At 45.9% G+C, this 16,098-nt stretch overlaps 2 protein-coding genes across 2 annotated transcripts in view; both read right to left on the bottom strand.

Moving 5' to 3' along the window:
• The window catches only part of LOC137431468 (complement C3), a 613,976-nt gene that overhangs the window by 388,373 nt on the left and 209,505 nt on the right, over nt 1–16,098 (bottom strand). The window lies entirely within an intron of this gene.
• Nucleotides 589–16,098, bottom strand: part of LOC144892971 (complement C3-like) — a 60,342-nt gene continuing 44,832 nt past the window's right edge. The window contains exons 5-6 of the mRNA XM_078782040.1: nt 5,462–5,577; nt 589–796 (exon numbers count right to left, since the gene is read on the bottom strand). Coding sequence (XP_078638166.1) covers nt 638–796; nt 5,462–5,577 — 275 coding nt within the window. The 3' untranslated portion in view covers nt 589–637. The remainder of the gene's footprint in view (nt 797–5,461; nt 5,578–16,098) is intronic.

Genomic DNA, 16,098 nt, shown 5'->3' with positions numbered 1-16,098 from the left:
CAAACTTCCTCAATTAAAGAATTATGGAGGCCACTGTGCTCTTGGGAACCTTCAATGTAGCAGAATTTTTTTTGTAGGATTCCCCAAATCTGTGCCTCGACACAATCCCGTCTCTGAGCTCTGCAGGCAGTTCTTTCGACCTCATGGCTTGGTTTTTGCTCTGATATGCATTGTCAGTCGTGAGACCTTATATAGACAGGTGTGTGCCTTTCCCAATCATGTCCAACCAATTGAATTTACCACAGGTGGACTCCAATGAAGGTGTAGAAACATCTCAAAGATGATCAAGAGAAATGGGAGGCACCTGAGCTAAATTTCAAATGTCAGAGCAAAGGGTATGAATACTTATGTCGATGTGATATTTCAGTTTTTTCTTTTTAATAAATTTGCAAAACTTTCTAAAATCCTTTTTTCTCTTTGTCATTATGGGGTATTGAGTGTAGATTGATGAGGGAAAAAATGAATTTAAACAATTTCAGCATAAGGCTGCAACATAACAAAATGTGAAAAAAGTGAAGGGGTCTGAATACTTTCTGAATGCACTGTATGTGTCACCTATATGTTTTTACTGTACTATTTCCTCTGGTCTGTTTTCATCAACCTTTATTTAAGTGGAGCAAAATTTAAGGCATTGGTGTCATACCTTCACATTCAACTCCCTCAATTCTTTTCCTGTGTTAAAAGTAAATGTTGCAATACCATCATCTCCGGAAGAATATGTCCATGTTATTTTCTTTTCAACAGATGTAACTCTCACACGAGATGCAACAGATCCATCTGGGTTCTTCACCAGAACCTGCAATGAAAGCTTCTTTCGTAAGTGAAATGTGAAGGCATTAAAAAAAAAATGTGCACAACAAATGAAAAGGGACATCTATTTTTTATGTACATATTGAGGGTAAAATGAGATAACTAAAAGGGAGAATGGAGGAGAATGACCATCAAGAGAAAGAAGGGTTCCAATTTGATCCTCTATCGGTCTGACAACATGCTACCCACCTGCTACCCACTGCTCATCTTCCATGAGCTTCAAATTGTGCATTGAGAAAGGTTAGGGGAGTGTGGAAGGAGTGGGAAAAAAGTTTTGAGTTTTGAGCGGCATGAATGAGAGGGAAGTTTTGAGTTTTGAGATGAGTTTTGTGAGGGAAGGGGAAGAGCATGAATAAAAAATCATGGGGTTTGGATTGGAGAAATAAATGTTGATATATATATATATATATATATACATACCGTGCCTTCAGAGAGTATTCACACCCATTGACGTTTTCACATTTTGTTGTGTTACAGCCTGAATTTAAAATAGATTGAGTTGAGATTTCTTTTTGTCACTGATCTACATATTACTCCATAAGGTCAAAGGTGATTTTTTTTTTAGAATGATTACAAAATAATTAAAAATGAATTACAGAAATATTTAATTTACATAAGTATTCAACCCCCTGAGTCAATACTTTGTAGAAGTGCTTTTGGCAGCGATTACAGCTTCGAGTCTTCTTGGGTATGTCTGTATCAGCTTTGCACATGTGGATTTGGGGAGTTTCTCCCATTCTTCCTTGCAGATTTGCTCAAGCTCTGTCAAGTTGTATGGGGAGCATCAGTGAACAGCAATCTTCAAATCTTTCCACAGATTCTCAATGGGATTATTGGCTGGGCCACTCAAGGACTTTCACATTCTTGTTCTGAAGCCATTCCATTGTTGCTTTGGATGTTTGGGGTCATTGTCCTGTTGGAATGGAAATCTTCACCAAAGTATAAAGTCTTTTGCACTCTGAATCAAGTTCCCATCAAGGATTTTCCTGTATTTGGCTCCATTCATTGTTCCCTCTATCCTTACAAGTCTCCCAGTCCCTGCCACTGAAAAGCATCCCATTGCATGATGCTGCCTCCACCATGCTTCATGGTCGGGATGGTGTTAGATGGGTGATGAGCTGTGCTCAGTTTCCGCCAGACATAGGGCTTTGCATTCAGGCCAAAGAGTTCAATTTTCGTCCCATCAGACCATATAATCTTTTGCCTTATGCTCTCAGTCATTCATGTGCCTTTTTCTCTGGAGTGGCTTTGATCTGGCCACTCTCCCATGATGTCTAGATTTGTGAAGGGCTGCAGAGTCTGTTGTCCTTCCAGCAGGTTGTCCCTTCTCAGCTAACGAACTCTGTAGTTCTGTCCAACTGGTCATTCGGTTATTGGTCACCTACCTAACCAAGGTCATTCTTGCCTGGTTGCTCCATTGTGTCGGACGATCAGCTCTATGAAGAGTCTGGGTAGTTCCATATTCTTTCCATTTCCTAATGATGGAACTCACTGTGCTCTTGGGGGCTTTCAACACTCTAGGAATTGTTTTATAACCTTCCCCAGATATATGCCTCCTCACAATTCTATCTCGGAGTTCTACGGACAGTTCCTTGGACTTCATGGTAGAGTTTCTGCTCTGACATGTTATGTCAATTGTGGGACCTTATATAGAAAGGTTTGTTTCTTTCTAAATCACGTCCAATCAATTCAATTGGCCACAGGTGGACTCCAATCTAGTTGTAGAGACATCTCAAGGATGATCAAAGGAAATTGGCTGCACAGGAGCTCAATTTGGAGTGTCATAGCAAAGGGGTTGAAATTATTCTAAAAACAAAAATTCCACTTTGACATTATGGGGAATTATGTGTTGATCAGTGACAAAAAGTCTCAATTTATTCAACTTTAAATTTAGGCTGTAACACAACAAAATGTGAAAAAGTCAAGGGGTGTGAATACTTCCTGAAAGCACTGTATACATACATATATATTGTTGCGATTCTATGAACCAGCTACGAAGGCAATTGCAACCAACATACAGGTCCCGTAGTTAATTATGTCAATAGTATGAGTCCAGAGTAGTCCCTTCCCTTTGTATAGTTGGTTGATTATGATAGAATGCGTTGATGAGTGTTAGAGAGGTTTTTCACCTTTTCTCCCTATTTCCAAGGGGTAATTGTGCACTCCGTACGGGCTTCCTGGAACACGCTGTGCCACACGGGAGCTGGCTCATTTACATATCTTGCTTAAAGCTAGTTTGAATCACGCGCCAAGACTAAACTGCCACCTTCCTTAACCACGTCACAATCTTCTTTTAAACACCACAATTATTACGCAACCCTTATCATTCATTTATGAGTACACATTTCTATTTACACTTCGTTTTTATTACACGTTAGATTACATTGCATTAAGTTCATTACACACACCGTTCATCACTCCAAAACCCCAAAACACTACAACCAGATAGCTTCACCTCCATCACGTTGCTTACCCACATTCTCTAACAAAACAACGGGCACCTGGCCCCAGCTATCTTGGGAGCGTGGGGAGAGAGGCGCAAGGAACACCGGTGGTGGTGAGCTGCACTGTCCCCATTAAAAGACCACAACACGAGGAGCTAATTGACGACTGGCACCTCGTTGGCACCTCATTCGCTCCATTCAAACAAGTAGAGCTCCCGCTACTCGCCCCCGTGCCTGTACCATGTCCAAAGAACGAGGCCACATTAATCGAGGAGAACCTTCACGTGGCGTGGCTGGAGGATAGAGTGAGCACAAGTAGTGCTAGGACGTGAGGCCCGATTGGAAAGCCACGTGACTCAGGTAAACGGTCATCAGACGGAGAGCACTTGACTTCCCCTCCGGTCATAGTCAACGTGTGGCCCTGAATGAATGTCTCTCATCTCCGCTTCCTGTTCGGGCAGGAGTTCTTCTCCCCATCTAGCAAAGGCCTTCCCCGAGGCAGTGTTCTGGCCCTGTGCTTTTTCTGGTCTTCATCAATGATCTCTCCGACTCTCTGGAAAATCCTCTCGATCTGTTTGCTGATGGCTCCACTATCTGCCGCTCCATACCTCATCCCTCAGATCGGCAGTCTACAGCCTCCTCACTCTCTGCATACCTGGACAAAATCACAGATTGGTCAAACAAGTGGAACATGTCTTTCAATCCTAACAAATCTCACACTCTTACTATGTCTCTCTGAAAAGACCATCTGGACAACCCTTCCATCTACTTTCTGAACAATCCTCTCCAAGAAGTTCTGTCACTCAAGCTTTTGGGTCTCACTATCTGCCATGATATTTCCTGGGAAAACCACATTTCCAAGCTGGCCTCCAAAGACAGTCGCTGACTGGGCATCCTCAGTCGTGCGAAGTCCTTCCTTGGCACACCTGAGTTCCTCACCACATACAAGGCTTTCATCTGCAGCTCAATGGAATACTGCTCTCCCCTCTGGGTTGGTGCTCCTGCCTCACACTTAGCTCGGCTTCACGCTGTTGAAACCAAAGCTTTCAGAATCATTGGAATCCCCTGCGATGAAGCTAACTCTGAGGGCCTTTCACTTACTCACCACAGGCAGGTAGGCGGTCTTTGTCTTCTACTGACTCCTCTCCGGCTTAGCTCCCCCCAACAGGTCGCACAAGATCTGCCAGCAACCCTCTTCTTGTGAAATTGCCAAAATCAAGACACTCTGCTTTCCCGCACAGGGATGTGGGGGGCTGTGACGATCCCGGACGATCAAGGGGACCTGAGCTAAGTACACAAACATTCCTTATTTTATAGTTATTTTTCTCCTAGTGTTGTATACGAGTCTGTGTTGGGGTGCTCCATTTAGGAATCTTAGTTTTATTGTGCATTTCTTGTTGCTGGCATTTTTTTATTTTTTTTAATGTTGGAGGCTTCAGGCACGGACTGATGTAGCCCTCATCGAGGCCAGGTCTTAAATAGAAGAGCAGAAAAGTGTATGATGAAAAATGTATGATGTTTGTTTGTGAGAAAGAGATTGAAGCTCGCCCGGTAGCTGTAGTTTGAGTGAGTCAGAAAGAAAATTCAGCAATCCTGACATGGAGAGTGTAAGATGGTTCCGGGCATCACTTTAACACTCCTAAGTCCGAATGGTTGTACCACTCTGAACGGTTGCTGCCTTCAACCTACTACCTAAGGAACCGGTCCAACCGGATGAGTCTTTTTTTGGAGACACCATCTCCTTACTGGATGGCCGTTGGCTCCCAGCGGGAGCTCACCCGCCCTTTGACAGGTATTGTTTTTAGTCCTGCGGGGTGTCACAGTCACCCTCCCCACTGGCGAGCCAGTGAGGGTAGCCAGTTTAGTCGCCGACTACCCGACCAAAATTTATTTCATTAAACCTTTTTATTGTTACATTTTAATTCCGTGTCAGTTTGAGTTGATTAACAGGGTCGAAGACGTCCAGTGGGATCCGTACAGGTAAGAGCTTCACTGCCCTCACCCCCAACGCGTATTAACACCACCATAGTTGAATTGAAAGCCTCGGAGTGTAAAGCTCATTTGGCTACCTGTTACCTTGGAGGATCTTAATCCCCAGGAACACGACAATATGTACATATATACACACTTTTTCCCCATTTTTAGCTAATTAAATTGGATGTTTTGAAGTACTGAGTAAAAACTGACTACTTCAACAATGTGCATACCTTAAAAGTGTAAGGGGTGCTTGGTTTGAAGAAAGATGAACTTTTTATGACAGTAAGTGTGTATTTAGCCTTGAGAATTTTGATGCTTGTCAGTTCTGCCTCTTGAAGCTCCCCAGCTGCAAAAAATAGTTACAGTCATCTCATGTCATTCATGTACTTTTCATCGAAGACTAACCAGTAGAATCATCTAACTATACGATGATTGTAATTTTAGGATTAACTAGCATCCACAATGCAAAGCCCCTCTGCGTCTGCTTTTACTGAACCAAAACATGACGAAAATAACAGCAAAAAAAAATGTACAATTTATTAACACACACATCTTGTTTTTTCATTTCCGTTCCTCTCAATTATACCTCACACACACACACACACACACACACACACACACACACACACACACACACACACACACACACACACACACACACACACACACACACACACACACACACACACACACACACACACACTTTTCATTAATTGTGCAGTATTGGCTCCTCCTTAAATATAATGTAATTTTAAGGATTGCTGTAATTGAGTTAATTTAACAACATCCCATATTAAACTTTATTAAATTGTAAACCTCCCAACATAGTTCCCTTACATAAAGTAACTGTGAACCTTAGCCTAAAACCTTAACCAAGAAGGAAGTTGAGGAAGCGATAAAAGCAATGAAGAGTCGAAAAGCGGGAGGGCCGACGGGAGTTGTGGGAGATATGTTGAAGGCAGCAGGAAGTTGGGGTGTGAAGAGAATGATAGAGATCTGCAATCTGGTGGTGAAAGAAGGCCGCATTCCAGTGGATTGGGAACTGAGTTCCCTCGTCCCTCTATACAAGGGGAAAGGTGACCCTCTGGAGTGTGGCTCGTACCGAGCGATAAAGTTATTGGAGCATGGAATGAAGGTATTGGAAAGGGTGTTGGAGAGGAGGATAAGGAAGAAGGTGAAGATCGACAAAATGCAGTTTGGATTCATGCCAGGAAGAGGAACGACAGACGCGCTTTTTATTGTGAAGCAGTTGCAGGAGAAGTACATGGAGAAGAGGAAGAAGTTGTTTCTTGGGTTTGTTGTCCCCCGTCGCACCGCGGAGCGAAAGGGGGACTATGGTTTTCCCCTCCTCCGTGTGTGCGTCCGTGCGTGCGTTGAACCTTGTCAGCGGAAATCTTGAAAAAGAAATGAACTACTAACTTCTAATCCGGTGTGTGTGTGTATCTACGCATAAGGAAGAACGATATTGAAAATTGGGTCGCCGCGTCAAAATCCAAGATGGCCGCCACCATATATATGTCTAAACCTTGTGAGTGGAATATCTTGAAAAATAAACCAACTACTCACTTCTAATCTGGTGCGTGACTGTATCTAGGCATAAGGAAGAACACTATTGAAAATTGGGTCGCCACATCAAAATCCAAGATGGCCGCCTTGCATCTTCCACTTTGTCAACTCACATCACTTCACCGACGGGGGACCTAGGCGTAACGCTTGCTGATCTGGAGAAAGCATTCGATAGGGTTCCACGTGAAGTAGTGACATGGGCATTGAGGAAGTTAGGAGTGGAGGAATGGTTGATCAGAGTAGTGATGGCAATGTACAAAAGAGCGCGCACAGCTGTAAGGAAGAAGGACGGGAACAGTGGTGAGTTTGAGGTGAAGGTGGGAGTGCATCAGGGGTCGGTACTAAGTCCACTACTATTTGTAGCTGTGATGGAGGTTCTGGCTCAGAACGTAAAGGAGGGTTTACCGTGGGAGTTGTTGTATGCAGATGATCTGGTGTTGATTGCAGAAAGTATGGATGGACTGAAGGAGAAGATGAACAAGTGGAAGGAATGTATGGAGACAAAAGGTCTGAAGGTGAATATCGGAAAAACGAAGGTGATGGCAAGTGGTAAAGCATGTGGTGAGGTGGAAAGAACTGGGAAGGGGCCATGTGCTGTGTGCAGGAAGGGTGTCAGAGTGAATTCCATTCAATGTACAATGTGCGCTGAGTGGGTTCATCAAAAATGTAGTGGTTTGAGAGGGTCATTAACCAGTGTGGCAGCTACATTCAAGTGTAAGGTGTGCACAGAGGGAGCTGCAGATGGAGGAAATGTTGAGTTGGATCTTGGAGACGGCGTGAAGCTGGAAGCTGTGAAAACATTTTGTTACCAAGGAGACATGCTGAATGGAGAATGTGGATCAGACTCGGCAATGGTTCCTCGAGTGAGATGTGCATGGAAGAAGTTTCGGGAACTGAGTGGCATGCTGACGAGGGGGGAGTGTCGTTGAAGCTGAAGGGAAAGGTGTATGCTGCATGTGTGAGAAGTGTTATGATTTATGGGAGCGAGACATGGGTAATGAACATAGAGCAGCAACGAAGGCTGGAAAGGGTGGAAATGCGAATGGTTTAGTGGATGTGTGGAGTATCATTGAAAGAGAGGAAGACAAATGATGAATTGCGAATGATGGTGGGAATAGAGCCTGTGATGGATGCTGTGAAGAGAAACAGTTTGAGATGGTTTGGTCATGTGTTGAGGAAGTGTTACGAATCCCGGGTCATTTCTTATTAATGGATATTATATTAAAGGTTGTTGTGGTTAAAAGGGTTAGGAACCCTTCTGGTAAAAATAAGATGAGAAACGGGATCGTAAACGGGAAGAGAAAAGGGAGACGAGGTCCAGGAGAATGAGGCCATCTTTTTCTTCCTCGCCGAGCTCCGACGCGCGCTGAGTCGATCTTGACCGGCTTTGGAACGCAGAGTTTGCAAAGCCCGTCTGGCGAGAGGAGTTACCTGCGCGGGGTAATTACCGGTTACGCGTCAAGTTGCCATGGGTTCCTGCACGGAACCAAGCGTCCGGCACCGTTCGCCTCAACGTCTACAAGGACGCGTACGGGAGGCGCCTGGGGCCTCGCGCGCTTTGCAAGCCCCGAAGCCGCGATCACGAGCACCGACCTCGGCGGGCTGCCGAGGAGGTGTCCGCTACAACAGCCGTTCCCGGTACGGGACGTGCACGGTTGGAGTACGCCTGCCAGGGGTCCGTTCAACCGCCCGTGTGCGGAGAAGTCGACCTTCCCCTTGGTCTGGAGGGGCCCAGAGACATTGTGAGGGACAGTGACTATTGAGGGTCGTGAGTGGGGCAAGGGGGGGAAATATATGAGATTGCCATCTTAGTAATATTGTTGATTGATTGTTGATTGTTGTTGATGGATTGAGAATATATTATTAATTAATCCGGATCCTTGGTGTGGGGTTGCTTATTGACCTGAATTGTTTGTGTCTTTCATATTGATTGCATTACGAAAGATATAAATCATATATCTTTCTGGCGGGGTTCCTCCCACGGTCCGGGGGGTCACCAAGACCAGGTAGTTACCGGGAGGACCACGTAACAGAATTGGGGGCTCGTCCAATTGAATTCCGGGATATAAAATTGTATAAAATAATAAAATAATATTTTTATTAATTTAAATTTATTAATTAAGTTTTAATTGGTAAATTTTGGAGAAATTGTGGTAACGTCTTGGGTGAAGGTTAACAGGTGTTAACGATAGGCACCATGGCGTTTGGCACAGAACGTGTTAACATGGCGTTTGGTTAACGATAGGCACAGAACTTTGCGGTAACCCCGAGTGAGGCACAGTTCCGAGCGTTACTAAAATCGGACCTCTTGAAATTGGCCAAACATTTTAACTTGGAGGTCCGAACTAATTTGAGGAAGGCAGAGTTGCAGACCGCGGTGATACAATCTATGGTGGGATTAGGAACATGGGACGAGTTAGCCTGGGAGTGGCTACCCGAAGAACCAGAAGACGTGGAGCTCCGGAAACTGGAGTTGCAATTACGGAGCCAGGAACGGATCAAAGAAGAGGAAAGGAAAGCAGAAGAGAGAAGAGAAGAGAAACAAGCAGAGGAAAGGAGAGTGGAACGAGAACACCAGGAAAGGTTAGAAGGGAGAAAAGCAGAGGAGAAGAGAGCTGCAAGGGAACTCGAAGCAGAGGAGAGAAAAGCCGAAAGGGAATTAAAGGAACGTGACATGGCGCTTCAGCAAGAAATTAAATTCAAGGAGCTGGAGTTAATGAGAGAACGGGGAGAGGTACCACCCTTGCTGACTGGGCCGACACCTAGCCAGAAAACCTGGGATGTGGGCAGACATGTGAGGCTGGTTCCACCCTTCAGTGAAAGGGAAGTCGCTAAATTTTTTCCACACTTTGAGAAAGTGGCTCGACAGTTAAACTGGCCGGAGGAGGCCTGGACCATACTAGTGCAAAGTGTGCTGGTGGGTAAAGCTCAAGAGATTTATTCGGCGCTACCAATGGACCAATGTGCAGATTATGAGGTATTGAAGAAGCACATTCTCAAAGCGTATGAGTTGGTTCCTGAAGCTTACCGGCAAAAATTCAGGAATGCCAGGAAGAGGGAGAGTGAGACCCATGTGGAGTTTGCCAGAGTGAAAGAAAACATGTTTGATCGGTAGTGTGAGTCTAAAGGAGTCGGGAACGACTTCGAAGCATTGCGTGACTTGATCCTGGTGGAGGAATTTCAACAGTGTGTCCACGAGGACATCAAAGTGTACCTGCAGGAAAAGAAAGTACCGAAGTTGTGGGACGCAGCCACCATGGCAGATGATTATGCCTTAACACACCGGATAGGGGTCCACGAACCTAACTCCTCGCCTAGATTTCCGCAGGGGAGTTGTGGAACAGCAGGTGCGGAGAACGACAATACATGGCGGCGGCCTCGAGATGATTATGGGGACAACGCTGATACCCGAACTGTTCGAAATCAGAGGGCGACGGGCCCAAGACAAACTTATTTTCCGGGGGGCCCGAGGCAGACCACGAGTTTTTCCTCCGGGCCTACTTGCGCTTTTTGCAAGAAACCTGGACACTTGATGTCCAGTTGTTACCTCATGAAAAGGGAAAACCCAGAGCGGAGTCTGACTATTACAACTCCGAATGCGATGGCAAGCATAAGAAATCGCCCACAGAAGAGTTACCAACCATTTATTTATGAGGGGTTTGTCTCACTCGAGGGAGACTTGACTAACCCAAGACCTGTTAGGGTATTGAGGGACACAGGAGCCCATCAATCCTTAATGCTTGAAGGCATTTTGCCATTGTCAAAGAGTACCGCAACTGGTGATAGTGTTCGGTTACAAGGGATCGGTGGCTGTGTTAGGGCCCCACTTCATGTCATCCATTTGGAATCCGATTTGGTGTCAGGACCGGTCACCGTCGGTTTACAAGCCACGCTTCCTGTAGAGGGAGTATCTGTGGTTATCGGGAATGATTCGGCCGGGGGGCAAATTTATGGTAACCCGAGGGTTGGTAAAGAGCACAGCAGGGAAAATAACACCACACCAGCTCGGGATGGTGACAAAAGTACCAAGTTATTTGTAGGGGGACTGAACTTCAAAACAGAGGAAGAAGTTCTGACCTCTGTCTTCAACAGATATGGGCCACTGGTGGAAGTGCGGTTGGTAAAAGACAGGGAAACGCAACGGTCAAGAGGGTTCGGCTTTGTCACGTTTGCAAGCACAAAAGACGCCAGGGAGGCAGAGAAGAATTGGAATGGTAAGGAGTTGGAGGGTCGGACCATAACAGTAGGGAAGGCATTTCGTAGGCGTCGAGAGGTCTACAGAAGAGGACAACTTGGTGGTAGAGTTGGTGTTGGCAGCGGCCGATATTACTATGGAGGCTCCCAGAGTTACGGCATCTCCCGAAAGAATGATTGTCAGAGCACTGGCCGAGACGGAGACCGCCAGTCAGGTGACTGCTGGGACAAGGGGTCCCACCGTAACTGTTAGGAGTCCGGAGAAGTTGAAGCACTCGATATACGGCGGAGCCGCCGAGCCTGGGCTCCTACACGGACTAACCGTGAATGCCACGTTCTTAAAGGCGTCCCGGTAGGGAACTTTCCTGCACGGACTAACCGTGAACTCCACGCTCTTAAAGTCGTCCATGTAATGAACTTTCCTCCCCGGACTAACCGTGAACTCCACATTCCTTAAGGCGTCCATGTAGTGAGTACTCAGCTGGGCCTCCCGAAAAAGTGCTATCGAGTTGTGTAACTTTGGGGCTTTGGTCACCACTCCTTAACCGTCATCCAAGAGAAACTAGAAGTTGTTGACGCTTGGTCCAGAGGGAATTACCTTTGGAATCTCTGGGGGTTTTGTGAAAGTTTGTTGCTTTATTTTTGAGATGTGATAATTGTGCCCGGGGGGAACTGATGATTTGGGGTGTGAGTTATTTTGGTTTGTTTATCAAAGTTGGCCTGCAAAGAAAGTTTTCGCGGTGTTCAAACTTTCTTTCTTGAAGGGGGGGAGTGTTACGAATTCCGGGTCATTTCTTATTAATGGATATTATATTAAAGGTTGTTGTGGTTAAAAGGGTTAGGAACCCTTCTGGTAAAAAATAAGACGAGAAACGGGATCGTAAACCGGAAGAGAAAAGGGAGACGAGGTCCGGGAGAAGGAGGCCATCTTTTTCTTCCTCGCCGAGCTCGACGTGCGCTGAGTCGATCTTGACCGGCATTGGAACGCGGAGTTTGCAAAGCCCGTCTGGCGAGAGGAGTTACCTGCGCGGGGTAATTACCGGTTACGCGTCAAGTTGCCGTGGGTTCCTGCACGGAACCAAGCGTCCGGCACCGTTCGCCTCAACGTCTACAAGGACGCGTACGGGAGGCGCCTGGGGCCTCGCGCGCTTTGCGAGTCCCGAAGCCGCGATCACGAGCACCGACCTCGGCGGGCTGCCGAGGAGGTGTCCGCTACAACAGCCGTTCCCGGTACGGGACGTGCACGGTTGGAGTACGCCAGCCAGGGGTCCGTTCAACCGCCCGTGTGCGGAGAAGTCGACCTTCCCCTTGGTTTGGAGGGGCCCAGAGACATTGTGAGGGACGGTAACTATTGAGGGTCGTGAGTGGGGCAAGGGGGAAAAATATATGAGATGGCCATCTTAGTAATATTGTTGATTGGTTGTTGATTGTTGTTGATGGATTGAGAATATATTATTAATTAATCCGGATCCTTGGTGTGGGGTTGCTTATTGACCTGAATTGTTTGTGTCTTTCATATTGATTGCATTACGAAAGATATAAATCATATATCTTTCTGGCGGGGTTCCTCCCACGGTCCGGGGGGTCACCAAGACCAGGTAGTTACCGGGAGGACCACGTAACAGGAAGGATGAAAGTGACGGGTTGAGAAGAGTGATGGAAATGAATGTAGAAGGAAGTAGAGGACGGGGAAGACCGAGAAAGACTTGGCTGAAGATCGTCGAAGAAGAAATGCGGGCAAGGGGGTTAACAAGGAGAGATGCAGAAAATAGGGCAAAATGGAGAAGATTGTCATGGGGACCGCAAGGCTAACCCCACTCTTGCAGGGAAAATGGCCTTAAAATGCCTGTTGTTGTTGTTGTTGAACCTTAGCCTAAAACCTGACTGGTTCCCGACCATATGGGTCATTAGCTTGGCACTGTTCTTCCTCAAGGTTTCGATCCTTTCAGCCCAGAACCTCTCCAAACGGAGGATCCACAACCTCAGTCATGGATGCACATTTGTAGATTACCTACAGTCACATGAAAAAGTAACTACACCCCATGTAAAGTTTTGACTTTTTCAACATACAGCTATTTGATCTTCATTTCAACAATATTAATAATAATAATAATTCATTTATTTTGTATAGCGCTTTTCATGAAGCCCAAAGGCGCTTTGACAGAGTGCAAAACATAATGCATAACAAAACATGAAAACAACAATTGCAAAAAGACAAGAATCAATAGGGAAATATTTAAAGCAAAAGGAGGGAGAAGGAGAAGTGATAGTCAGGGCACAATGGGCTGGAGCCTGGAAATTACCAAAAATGGACTCTTATCAGGCATCAATGGCTCTGAGTGCTTCAGAAACTAGACAAAAAATCCAGTTTAACAAAAAAAAAAGTAAGTCAAAAGCTCAACTCCCAGAAAAATGGTGAACGTTAGAAGATCGGCAATATTTCAATTTCGCGATAACCTTAGCTCAATGGTTTCGCGGAAACTGTATTTTGCCAATAAATCTGTCAAAGGCTAAGAAAATGACAAAATTATGCCCATCAAGTGCCAAAAATTTGAGGTTTTCGGTCAAATCTTTTGCCGATTTTTGATTATTTACCCATAAAATCGATTTTTTTTGCCACCCAAAATTTGACGCATATCTGTAAAAATTTCAAAATGCCACAAGCCAGATTTACTCCAGTGTATATTTCCTGAAAATATAGGTCTCAGTGCCTTAGAAAATGCATATATTGTGAAATCTGACTTGTGGCAATTAGAAAAAATGAATTTCACACAAAAGTCAATTTTCTGTCAAAGTCAACTGTATACTTTTCTTTTACAGAACAATAAAGCATCTCTCACTATGAAATTGACATGGGACGAGTTCTTTTCCATCTGCCAAGAAGCGAAACCGAACAACTTCAAACCTCCAGATTGGGGCAAATGTGTTTTGCCCAAATACCCGAAATATGTGTTTTGAGCCCGAAATGCCCAAATATGGTCATTTGGGCCCAGACCCCTCAAAAATCAAAATTTAAAAACAAAATTTTTCACGTTGTAATAAGCTTAGTAATACGCTTCTAACGAGCCCTCAACCACTATCAGGGGATTCTTTTAAGCCAAGATATACCCGAAAATGTGTTTTGAGCCCGAAATGCCCAAATATGGTAATTTGGGCCCAGACCCCTCAAAAATCAAAGTTTAAACACAATTTTTCTCGTTGTAATAAGCTTAGTAATACGCTTCTAACGAGCCCTCAACCACTATCAGGGGATTCTTTTAAGCCAAGATATTGAGATATTTCCAATATTTCACCCTCTCAGCCCACTGTGCAGGGGTTAAATGCTGTGGGTTGAATGTTGAATGCAGTGCTGAACAGGTGGGTCTTGAGTGATGTTTTGAATGTGGTGAGTGAGGAGGAGTCTCTGATGGTGTGAGGTAGTGAGTTCCAGAGGGTGGGAGCAGCGATGGAGAAGGCCCTGTCCCCCCAGGATCTGAATTTGGTCCGGATGGGGGGGGTCAGGAGGTTGGTACCAGCAGAGCGGAGGTTGCGGGTGGGAGTGTGTCTGGAGAGGAGGTCAGCCAGGTAGGATGGGGCCAGGTTATGGAGGGCTTTGTAGGTCAAGAGGAGGATTTTGTACTGGATTCTCTGGGAGATGGGGAGCCAGTGAAGCTTGTAAAGGACGGGGGTGATGTGGTCACGGGTCCGGGAATGGGTGAGCAGACGGGCAGCGGAGTTCTGAATGTATTGGAGTTTATTGGTGATTGTTGAGGGTGAACCATAGAGGAGGCTATTGCAGTAGTCCAGACGGGAGGTGATGAAGGCGTGGATGAGGGTTTCTGCAGCCGTGGAGGAGAGGGATGAGCGGAGACGGGCGATGTTTTTCAGGTGAAAGAAGGCTGTCTTTGTGATCTGTTTAGTGTATTTGTCGAAGGAGAGGGTTTGGTCAAAGATGACGCCAAGATTCCGGATGAGAGGGGAGGTGGATATTGGGATACCGTCGATGTTGAGGGCAAAGTTATGGGTGGATTTTGTGAGCGTTTTTGGGCCAATGATGATTATTTCAGATTTATCACAGTTAAGTTTGAGGAAGTTGATTTGAAGCCAGGATTTTATTTCAGAGATGCAGTTTGTCAGGATAGAGTGGGTGTCGGTGGAGACGGACTTGGTGGAGATGAAAAGCTGGATGTCATCGGCGAAGCAGTGGAATTGGAGACCATGACGGCGGATTAAGTGACCGAGGGGGGACAGGTAAAGGATGATGAGGAGGGGGCCAAGAACTGAACCTTGGGGGACACCTTGGGGGAGGGGAGCAGTGGGGGATTTGCAGTTATTGATGGAGATGAACTGGCGTCTGTCAGAGAGGTATGATTTCATCCAAGAGAGGGCAGTGCCGGTAACGTTAAAGGTGGATTCAAGTCGGGTGAGGAGGATGGTGTGATCGATGGTGTCAAAGGCAGCGCTGAGGTCGAGGAGGACGAGAATGTTGAGGTTGCCAGCGTCAGAGGAGAGGAGAAGGTCGTTGGTGATTTTGAGGAGAGCAGTTTCAGTACTGTGGTTGGAGCGGAATCCGGATTGGAATGTTTCATACAGGTTATTGGCAGAGAGGTGATGTTTGAGTTGAGCGGCTACAGCGCGTTCCAAAACTTTTGACAGAAAGGGTAGGTTGGAGATGGGTCTGAAGTTATTTAGGGTGTCAGGGTTTAGACCAGGTTTTTTTAGAATGGGGGTAACAGCAGCAATTTTGAGGGATGGTGGGATGATGCCTGTAGACAGGGAGGAGTTTATTGTTGCAATGATAAGTGGATAGAGAGCAGGGAGGGAGGCCTTGACAAAGCTGGAGGGGATGGGGTCAAGAGTGCAGGTGGCAGTTTTCATTCCTATGAGGAGTTCAGAGAGGTCAGTAGGGGAGACCGGGGAGAATTGAGACAGGGGAAGGCAGGATAAGGGGGGGCAGGTGGTTGGAGGGGGAGCGGGTGCGGCGGTGGTCAAGCTGTTGTAGATGTTGTCAATTTTGCGTTGGAAGAAAGAAAGGAAGGAGATGCAGTTGTCTACTGTGAATGACTGGGTGGTGGTGTCCAGGGGGCGGAGGAGTTTGTTTATTGTCGAGAAGAGTGCTTTTGGGTTT

Source organism: Myxine glutinosa, chromosome 7, assembly GCF_964187855.1.
Source record: "Myxine glutinosa chromosome 7, kmMyxGlut1.1, whole genome shotgun sequence".
Lineage (NCBI taxonomy): Eukaryota > Metazoa > Chordata > Myxini > Myxiniformes > Myxinidae > Myxine > Myxine glutinosa.
Note: the sequence above shows the minus strand (reverse complement) of the source record. Positions and strands in the feature narration are given on the sequence as shown.